This window comes from Chrysochloris asiatica, unplaced genomic scaffold (assembly GCF_000296735.1).
Source record: "Chrysochloris asiatica unplaced genomic scaffold, ChrAsi1.0 scaffold00149, whole genome shotgun sequence".
NCBI classification, from domain to species: Eukaryota; Metazoa; Chordata; class Mammalia; order Afrosoricida; family Chrysochloridae; genus Chrysochloris; species Chrysochloris asiatica.
In genome coordinates, this window is record NW_006408667.1 from 3,352,574 (window position 1) to 3,363,907 (window position 11,334).

Here is an 11,334-nt window from a genome sequence, read left to right on the forward strand (position 1 = left end):
TTTTGGTTTTCTAACTCTAAATCTTTGCATATTTTATTATAGTATTTGGCTTTATCTTCTCGAGCTGATCTTTGAAATTTCCTGTTCAGCTCTTTGCACCTCTTCAATTTTTCCATTTGCTTTGGCTTCTCTACGTTGGAGAGCAAGTTTCAGAGTCTCTTCTGACATCCATCTTGATTCTTTCCTTCTTTCTTATCTTCTTAATGACTTTTTGCTCTCTTCATGTATGATATTCTTGATGTCATCCCACAATATATGATATGATAAATACATTAAAATAGAAGACATATCAAAGCTGTATTAAAAATAAAATGATCAAGAAATGTGATTTACAACACAAATAATAAGTTGTAAATGTAGGAAGCAAGTAAGGGCATAAAGCAACAAAAAAAAGTATTAAAATAGTTATAAGCAAGTTATTTTGGTATAAAAGGAAATTCTTAGATTATGAGATAGGTACTTGCTGTAACAGATCAAGTTAAAAATATGAAGCTGTAAATCCCAATTCTAGTTTACTCTAAATTCTGTAATTCTAATTCCTTTGAGAGTTGAGTATCACCAATCAAAACCAATACAAAGTTTTTACTACTGAGAATAGTACTTGGTTCAAAACATTTCCTATTGATCAATATGGAGTCCTGGTATGGTGCTGTGGGAAAATGCACTGGACCACAAGGTCAGTTTGAACCGCCAATATTGGCAGTTCAAATTCACCAGCCACTCCCTGAAAACCATTTACAGGGTTGCTATGAGTTGGAACCCACTCAAAGGCACCTAACAACATTAATCAACATACAGATGCTGCTGCTGTGTGCTATCAAGACTAATAGCGACTCTGCACAGGGTTTCCAAGTCTGTAAATTTTTACAGGAGCAGAAAGCCTCATTTTTCTCCTGTGAAGTGGCTGGTGGATCTGAAACATGAGGGTAGCATCCCAATGAGTGACCCACTGTGCTACCAGGGCTCCTTAAAATAAAGGTAGCTAGCATGTACTTTAGGAGCTCTGGAAGGCTAGTGGTTACGAATTGGGATGCGAACCTTAAGGTCAGCAGTTCGAAACTACCAGCTGCTCCGCTGGAGAAAGATGAGGCCTTCTGCTCCCGTAAAGATTTTCTTTCTGCCTCGGAAACCCTGTACAGGGTCGCTATGGGTCAGAACCGACTCGATGACACTTAACAACAACAACAGCATGTACTTTGCAAAACATTAAAGAACTACTCTGATAAAAAAAAAGATAAATTGATTAACCAAATGTAAAAAACCCACAATTTCCTTAATATGGTACATATTAAAAGATCAGACTGATAAACAGAAGCTTAAATCAATTTTTCTTTTTTTTAAATCACACAGTTCCTGCTACCAAAAATACTACTGAGATGAGGGAATGCATGCACTTCATTTTCAATATTTTGCCCAGGAGTAGGAACAGAACTTTATAGCAGAGGACTAAGGTGCGCCTAACTCAAGCCATGGTATTTTCAGTAACCTCATATGCATGTGAAAGCTGGACAGTAAATAAGGAAGACTGTAGAAGAATTGATGCTTTTGAATTATGGTGTTGGAGGAGAATATTGAAAGTGCTATGGACTGCCAAAAGAACCAACAGATCTGTGTTGGAAGTGCAGCCAGAGTGCTCTTTGGAGGCCAGGATGGCCAAACTTCATCTCTCATACTTCAGACATATTGTCAGGAGGGACCATGTTTGTTAAGGTGGAGGGTCAGAGAAAAAGAGGAAGACCCCCAACGAGATGGACTGGCCAAGTGGCAGCATCAATGGACTCAAGCGTGGCAACAGTAGTGAGATTGACGCAGGATCGGGCAGTGTTTCGTTCTGCTGTGCATAAGGTCACTATGGGTCGGCACCGATTTGATGGCACCTAACAACAACAACTACTATTGTAGTATAGGGATGACAAGCATGGCCTCTGGAGCAAGAACAGCAGGTTTGAGTGTCAGCGCTGGTAGAGCACTTAAGAGTCATGAAACTCAGGGTGGGTTGCTCATTAACCTCTTTGTGCCACAGGTTCCTTAACTGCAAAACAGGAAGTGCTAACAACAAGCCTGGAGCCTGGAGCCTGGAGTCCTGGAGTGGCTCTGTAGTATAAGCCCTGTTCCGCAAGGTAAATTTGAACTTCGAGGTGGCAGTTCAAACCTACCAGCCACTTCTTGGAAACCCTACACAGGATTGCTGTGAGTCGGAACTGGCTCGATGGCACTTAACAACCAGCCTAGCACCCAAAATACTATCTATTAAATGTCACCACTCATCTGTCAGTTTGTCATACTGTGGTGGCTTGTGCACTGCTGTGATGCTGGTAGCTATGATACGGGTTTTTAAAATCCTAGCAGGGTACACTCATGGTGGACAGGTTTCAGCTGGGCTTCCAGAGCAAGACAGACTGGAAAGAAGGAGAGGCAGACTACTTATTCAAATACTTATTCAAATTCATGCATCAACTACTAAAGTCAATCATGACGAAACGGAAGATCTACCATATGATAATATATCTACCATGTGATAAGTACAGAACTGTGAACCACAAAGTCTGCAGTTTGAGCCGACTAGCTTGCTCCACAGGAGAAAGATGAAGTTTTCTGCTCTTCTGAAGATTTTAGCCTCAGAAGCACTACACAGGGTCACTGTGAGTCAGAATGGACTCTTTGGCACTTAGCAATAACCAACTTAAGTAAAATTGATCAAATATGCCACCAAGATATACTGATGATTACTGATGATTGCAATGTAAAGTTGGAAACAAACAGGAAGGGTCTGTACTTGGAAAATATGGCCTTGTTAATAGACATGATACTGGAGATTGTATGATAGAATTGTGCAAGACCAATGATTTCTTCATTGCAAATTCTTTTTTAAACACCATAAAAGACAACTATACATATGGACCTCACCAGATGGAATACTCAGAAATCAAAGACTACATCTGTAGAAAGGAATGGTGGAAAAGCACCATATTATCGCCAAAACAAGGCCAGGGCCAGGCTGTGGAAGAGACCATCAATTGTTCATAAACAAGTTCAGGCTGAAGTTTAAGAAAGCCAAAGACCGTAAGACTTGTGGATGACACCAAGAACATACTGGAAGAAAGCAAACGGCTATTATGAAGACAAGAAAGAAGCAAAGAACAAACTGGATTCAGAAGAGACTCTGAAACTTGCTTTCCAGCATTGAGATGCTACAGCAAATGGAAAAAAAATGAAGAATTAAAAGAACTGAGTAGAAAATCTCAAAGGGCAGCTTGAAAAGACAAACATTTTAGTGAAATGTACAAAGACAGAGTTAGAAAACCAAAGGGAAGAACATACTCAGCGTTTCTCAAGCTGAAAGAACTGTAGAAAAATTTCAAACCTCGACCTGCAATATCGAAGGATTCTATGGGCAAAATATTGAATGATGCAGAAAGCTTCAAAAGAAGAGAAAAGGAATTCAGAGAATCATGGTCAAAAGAGAAAAGGTTGATGTTTAACCATTATAAGTAGCATATGACCAAGAGCCAGAGGTGCTGAGGGAAGAAGTCCATGGTGCACTGAAGGCATTAGCAACAACAAGTCCCTGGGAACTGATGGATTATAAATTGAAATCCTTCAATAAACTGATGCAGCATTGGAAGCACTCACTTACCTATGCCAAGAAATTTGAAAAACAGCTACTTGGTCAACTGATTGGAATAAATCCATATTGTGCCCATTCCAAAGAGAGCTGACTAAACAAAATGTAGAAATCATCAGAAAATATTAATATCACATGTAATTAAAATTTTGTTAGAACTAATTTAAAAATAGATGCAACTATACACTCACAGGGAACTGCCAAAGGCTCAAGCAGGATGCAGACAAAGATGTGGATATCATTGCTGACATCAAATTGATCTTGGCTGCAGAGAATACCATAAAGATGTTTACCTGTGCTTTTACTGCCTACGCAAAGGCTTTCAACCATGTGGATCAGGACAAGCTATGGACAACTTTGTGGAAAACAAGTATTCCGGAACACTTAGTTGTACTCATGAGGAACCTGTACACAGACCAAGAGGCAGTCGTTGGAACAGAACAAGGGAACACTGAATGGTTTAAAATTAGGAAAGGTGTGTGCCACGACTGTATTCTTTCACCATACTTAGTCAATTTGTCTGCTGAGAAAATAATCCAAGAAGTTGAATTATATGAAGAAAAACATGGCATCAGAATGCAGACGATACAACTTTGCTTGCTGAAAGTGAAAAAGACTTACAATAGTTACTGATGAAGATCAAAGACAACAGCCTTCAGTGTGGGTTGCATCTCCATGTAAAGAAAACAAAAATCTTTACCTCTGACCAATAAATAACGTCATGACAATTTTCTTGGATCCACTATCAACACTCATGGAAGCAGCAATCAAGAAATCAAATGACATATTGAATAAGGCAAATCTGCTGCACAAGACATCTTTAAAGTATTTTCAATAGCTTCATATGCAAGTGAAAGTTGGACAGTGAATAAGGCAGACTATAGAAGAATTGATGCATTTGAGTTAATGTGTTGGAAAAGAATATTTAAAATTTCATGGACTGTTTGAAGAACAAACAAATCTGTGTTGGAAGTACAGCCAGAATGCTCCTGAGAAGTTAAGATAGCGAGACTTGGTCTCTCATTACTTTAGACATATTATCAAGAGAGGCTAGTCCATGAAGAAGGACAACATGCTCAATAAAGTGAAGGATCAGCAAAACAGAGAAAAACCCCCAATAAGACAGATTGAAACAGAGGCAGCAACAATGTGTTCAAGCTTAACAACCGTTGAGAGGTTAGTGCAGGACTGTGTAGTGTTTCATTCTGTTAGACATAAGGTCGTTATGAGTTGGAACCAACTAGAGGACATGTAACAACAAAAAATGTTACCTATCATTTTTTGTCATTAATATTAAGAAATATTTTGAATTGTTACTCTGGATTGTAAAAGCAATCTGATATTGCAGCATCCAATAATTCTTACTTTCCTTTTTGATTCATTAAAAAAAATTTTTTTTAATATCACTAATAGAAGGAGTCGTCCTGGTGTGGCACTATGGGTTAACATGTCAGACTGCAAAATAATTTGAAGTGCAAGGTCAGTAGTTCAAGCTTACCAGCTGCCCCTTGATCCTATACAGGGTCACGATGGGTTGGAATCGACTCAACAGCACTTAAAACAACAACAGTAGAAGGAGCCCTGGTAGCATAGTAGGTTACTAGTTGGGCTACTAACCTAAGAACAGCAGTTTGAATCTATCAGCCACTCTGCAGGAGAAAGACTAGGCTTTCTGCTCCAGTAAAAATTTACAGCTATACAGGGTTGCTACGAGAGTTGGAGCTGACTCCATGGCACACTATCACCACTACCACCATCACTAACACACTAGATATTTCATTTCCTTGTGAACTGTTTGTCTACCCTATGTGAAAATAGGCAAGTTTCTGTTTAATCACGGATATATATGCCCACAGCCTAGAAAAATACCTGCCGTATGTTGTTAGGTGCCTTCGAGTCAGTTCTGACTCACAGTGACCCTACCCCTAAACTGGTTTCCAAGGAGGGGCTGATGGATTTGAACCACCACCCTTACAGCTAGCAGTCCAGTGCTTACTGTACTTATAGCATCACACCAGGACTCCCTAGCAGCTATAAATACTATATTCCAACAGGTCTAGGATGCATATATTTTTATGTTTTATTTACATCTCTGAAATTGGGATGTCATTTAAAATTGATGGCATCTTACAATTGTAACTGTCAACTTTTCTTCTTTTCAGGGGTTATGTAAAATATATTATGATCAATATATGAGGTCTGATGAAAGACGTATGCATCAATGAATGAATGAACAAATAAATGAAAGAATGATCAGATAAGATGAATTAAAAAAAAGTTATAGAATTTCAGTTTTACCTAATCTAAATTCACGAATCTGAGAAATCATTTTAATTCTTACTTTCCCAACTATGAACCAGTTACTCTAACAAAAGAGTACTGCTATCTACATCACTTCCTCAGGTCTTCAATCTGCTAACTGCTTATTGCTGACTGTTGTTAAGTGCCATTTACTCAGTTCTAACACTTAGCAACTCTGTATAAGGTTTCCAAGGACTTTAAACTTTTAAACAGGAACAGAAAGTATCATCTTTTTTCTGTGGAGCTGCTGGTGGGCTCAAATCCCTGAGCTTGTGGTTAATAGTCCAGTGCTTATCCTATGGAGACACACACTTCTACAACTAATTATTCTTTATTTATTATCATCTACCTAGTTGACTAGGGACAAAATCTTCACTAACTTTGTGAAATTAAATGCAAATTATATTAAACTATTTCACTAAATTAAATGAAAACTATAAAGATTTCTTTGTTAATAGTAATTCTTTTGAAGGTTGTTTTTATTTATAATTTAACAATCATAAACACAAATATAATGCTTAAAATGGCTGTTTCACCTTTTTAAAAAAGCATTTCAAAATGACAAATGCCTATACATATACAAAGAAGATAATAATTTGTACAAATTTTAGCAAAAATTAAACTCAAAATTCTAGGAAGACGACCAAGAATTTCTTAAGAATAAAAGAGGAAAAAATTAAAAAAAATAAATAAAAGCAAGAAACTATTGTTAAGTGCCACAGAATCAGCTCTGCCTCTGCTTAGTGTTTCAAAGGAGCAGCTGATGGGTTTGAACTACTAACCTTGAGATTAGCAGTCCTGTGCTAGTCCTACAGTGCCACACCAGGACATAACAAAAACTGGGCACAAAAACTCCGAAAGAAAGAAAAACAACACTCAACAAGAAAACAGACAAAGAAAAGACAGATATACAAACTAGAGCTATTGTTCAGGCAATAACTAAATATACACATAATCCCTGACTGCTGATATTTCATGAATTAAAATAACACTCAAACCCACTGGTATAAAAATTTTCATCTATGAAATTACAAAATTGAGAAAGACAGTAACAATGCTAATAACAATTTGTTAAAAACCACTTTCTCATACTTTGTTATGGTGTATAAATTGGTAATATTTCTAAGAAAGCAATTTGGGACTATTTATCACCTTGAAATTTTAACATATATCAACCTGATTCAGGTTTGGGGAAAGGAAACTTCTTGGAAAATAATCACAAGTTTTAAATAAGTTATGTTTACTGCAGACTAGAAACAACCAAGTTGTCTAACTATGGGGTGACATTATAGAACATAAACAATAAGCCTTCTGCATATCAATTCCTGTGCCTTTTTAAGAACAAGGGAAAAAACTCGTAATGATCAACTTGCTTTTGTTTTTGTTTATTATATATTAAGTGTCTACATGCACAAGGAGTTTTGGTAGTGCAGTGGTTACGAATCAGGCTATGAACCACAAGGTCAGCAGTTCGAAACTACCAGCTGCTCCGTGGGAGAAAGATGAGGCTTTCTACTCCCATAAAGATTGACAGCCTCGGAAACCCTGTTCAGGGTCGCTATGGGTCAGAACTGACTCGACGGCACTCAACAACAACAACATGCACTCTCATACAATCCTCAGAGAAGATTATTATTACTTATACTTTATGTATAAGGAATTTGCATAATCTTTAGCCAAGTTATAGACATAAGATGTTGTAGGGCAAGAACACAAAGTCTTTAACTTACTACCATACACTCCCTGCTTGTTATTCACATAAGACAAACGGAGCTACTTCCAGAATGGACTCAACTCTAGAGGGGAAAGAAAACCCAAAAATAACTGAAAAGTTTTATAGCAGTAATTACATGTTGTTTTTAATGTGCCGTCGAGTCAGTTGCCTTCGACCCAATTCTGTACAAAAGAATGAAACACTTCTGTTTCATATGTATGCCACATCACTTATATGACATCATGTTGTTGTTACTGGCAAGTGCCATCGAGTCAGTTCTGACTCAGCGACCCGTGACCCTGCATAGGGTTTCCAAGTAGCAGCTGGTGAGCTTGAACCACCTACCTTGCAGTTCAAACAACCTTGCAGTTCAGAACATGTTTTTAAAATAAAGAAATGCACTAATTTTACTCCTTTAAGAAACCCTTCCTTGGTTTTCCCTGACCTGCTAAGCTCATGGGGAAAAAACCTCCACACTATCTGCTTTGTCTTTTTTGACTTGCAAACAGTGCATGTTTAAATGTATACGACATATAGAGTCTTTTGGAGTTCCCCCAAACAGTTGCCATAACCTTCTGAACTGACCCATCTGCTTTGAACTAAACTGGCCCAGCAGATTCCTTTGGAAGCTACTATTTTGATGGGACCCATTTTTGGAAGGTCTCTAACAAGACAGAGGGAAGAGTATTACTGAGAGAACTTGTTTGCAGCTATCTATTGATCACAGAAAATGTTTAAATACATTTCATTTGAAATAAACTGGTACAAATATGAACTAGGATGCTGGCAGCAAAACTTTTTCATTTACACTCATATACACCAAAATTATAATGAATTATAATGAATTTTCTTTACTTGCTCCTCAAGAAGAGACCTACTACAAACCTACAATTAGGAACTTTCCTGAGCCTAGAAAAATTCAACAGAATTGAAATACGGAGCAACTATTTTTTTTTTTTTAATCTAAGGAAGCATTTTGCTAGACCAAAAATGAATGTCATCTAACCTATTTAGGGCTTCCTATACTAATTATTTGAATTGACTCAATGGCACTTAACAACAACAACAATACTAATTATTCAAGTTTAGATTAATGTCCATAAGCTAAAAAACAATGCAACCAGCTACTGGCAGTGACAACTTTCTTAAGCCACCTAGCAAAATGAAGGATAGTGAAGAGGGTTTACTTCCGTGAAATCCCTGGGGCTATCAATTACAGGAGCTTAGAGAAAATCAAGTAGGTAATTTGTAGCATTATTCCTTGAAGTAAAATTATTTTAACTGCACCAATCTGGTAATCTTATCTTTAATGTCACTAAAAAAATAGCATAATCATACAAGAGCCCTAAAATTATAAGCATCATTATTTATGATCCAAATATACAACATTCTTTGAACAAAGGACTAAAAAAAAAAAATGAACGTAGTAAAACTCACCTTCATTGGGAGATGTTTTCAACTTGGTGCAAATTCCATACACGTCTCCATAGCTTTCCTGTATTTTTCGTAATGCATCTGTGGACCTGAGCTCCATGAGAGCCCGCAGCTCTGCGAGCGTAATCCCAAAGTCTCCATCATGATTAGCTTCTTTCAAAGAGTTTTTCACACCACCGTATGAAACTGAGTTGTTTGCCATATCGCCCATTACAAGTATAACTTATTATGAGGAAAATGTTTCCCAAAATAATCTAATTTTCACTTGATAAAGTTCCAAGATGAAAATCTTTTAAATATGAAAATCTTCCTTAAGCCAAACACTCGTTGCATCACTTAATAAAGCAGCATCAGCAGCATTTCCCAGAGAAGTAACTTGACCTTTGGCCCATGACGAGTTTCTTCATATCAATCATGAGATGGATACATCTGTAAGAAGACAATATTTAAGTTAATAAAATCCATTTTACAATCACATGTAAGTACACTTTAAAAATATTATCAAGTGGTGCTTCAGAATCATGTGCTGGATTGAAAGGTCAGTTTGAGCTGCAGGTTGACAGTTCAAACCCAACAGCTGCTCCTCGGAAACCCTATACAGGGTTGTGTAAGTAGGAACCAACTTAAAGGCACTTAACAACAACAACACCACAGCTAATCAAAGTATAACAATTAATTATAAAAATATTTGTTAATTTTCCAACAGCAGTTTTATACTTCTAAAATTTGTTACAAGATCAAAGCACAATGAAATGAAACTTCAAGTAAGAAGATACCAGCTCTCACAATTATTAAATGAAACTATTTCACAAACTAAAATTTAAACACATTTCATTTGAAACAAACTGGTACATTAAGTATTATTAACAGCTACCAGTAGCCATCAATATTTATCAATAAGCATCAAACACTGCTAACTGCTTTAAATTCATTCTCTCATCTAGTCATCACAACTTAATTCCACAATCCCATAAATTACCACTCCTTATCCTACTGAGAGAACTGATTCAACAGCACTTAACAACTTTCTACTGAAAAGAGTAAGACTTAAAAGAGAATTTGAGGAGTCTGTACACAACTAATGGCTGAAATGACTTAGCTGGGTTCTCAACAATTCCACATTCAACAGATGATTCTCTTTCTAATTCTTTTCAGCCAAACAGTTTCTCAAAGGGTAAATCCACAATTATTGCCTTCTTTGCAACTGTTTGGTTTCACTATGACTCTTAGCATCTTTTGGCTTCCTAGAACTATGTTCCACCATGACTTCTGTCACATGTCATGCCTCAGATTTTCCCTTGACTATCTATCTAAACAAATACTCCACCCCTTAGCCACTCTTTATATTGCAATCTTTTCTTTTTCCTTTTTTTTAAAATTATCGTCCTCATTAGTTTACATGACATATTTTTGTTTTCGTCCACTTACAATCTTAGTTCTAAGGGCAGGGTTTTGATTTGTCCAATACTATATTCAGAGAAACTAGAACTGTGCCAGGCACATGGTAGGTACTCAATTAATGATGAGGAATGGAATACATTAGTTGAATTCTCTTCTCAATATGAGGCGGCTTCAAAAAGTTCAAGCAAATATGCTATTATCTTTTTTTATACCATTTTCCATGAACTTTTTGAAGCTCCCTTGTACTTTTATGTCCTTCTCTTACTCAAAAACAATCTGAATTTCCCACTGTTTTCTTTATATGTCCTTTAAAGAACTCACATCATTCTCTTCCACTAGGTTCAGTTAACTCCTAGTTCTGCATTCTTAGTCATCCTTCAATCACTTGTACAACACACATTCATATCAGTCCCCCTTCTCAAATACCTGCCTCTGTCAATTTTAATTTGTGATGTCACCATTAGCCTCACCTGGTCTTGAACTAAAATCATCTTTCATTCTATCTTGTCTTAATTTCTGTAAGAGTGTGGTTCATCCTTTCTTTGAAAAAAATCTCTTTCTATGTAACCATTTTTCTTCCTAGTCTTCAAAAGTCCTTCAACGTAAGTTATAATCACTACCCCTAAATTCTATCTCATTCTAATATTTCCTACATCCAGTCCTTGTACATTTGATATTTTTTATATAAGCATGCCTATAGAGTCCTGGTGTAACACTGAAGGACAAGCGATAGACTGCAAGGTTAGTTTGAACTGCATGGTCAGTGATTCAAATCAACCAGCTGCTGCTTGGAAATCCTACACAGGGTTGTTGTGTGTCGGAACCACATCAATGGTACGTAACAACAATACTTAAACCA

The 11,334-nt window shown here is 36.9% G+C and overlaps 1 protein-coding gene across 5 annotated transcripts in view; it reads right to left on the reverse strand.

The window, feature by feature from the left end:
• ATP2B1 (ATPase, Ca++ transporting, plasma membrane 1) overlaps nt 1-9,504 on the reverse strand; it is a 77,804-nt gene extending 68,300 nt beyond the window's left edge. For all 5 annotated transcript variants that reach the window (XM_006870713.1, XM_006870716.1, XM_006870715.1 and 2 more), the window contains exon 1: nt 9,078-9,504. In XM_006870713.1, coding sequence (XP_006870775.1) covers nt 9,078-9,285 — 208 coding nt within the window. In that variant the 5' untranslated portion in view covers nt 9,286-9,504. The remainder of the gene's footprint in view (nt 1-9,077) is intronic.
• Between the last annotated feature and the right edge of the window lie 1,830 nt (nt 9,505-11,334).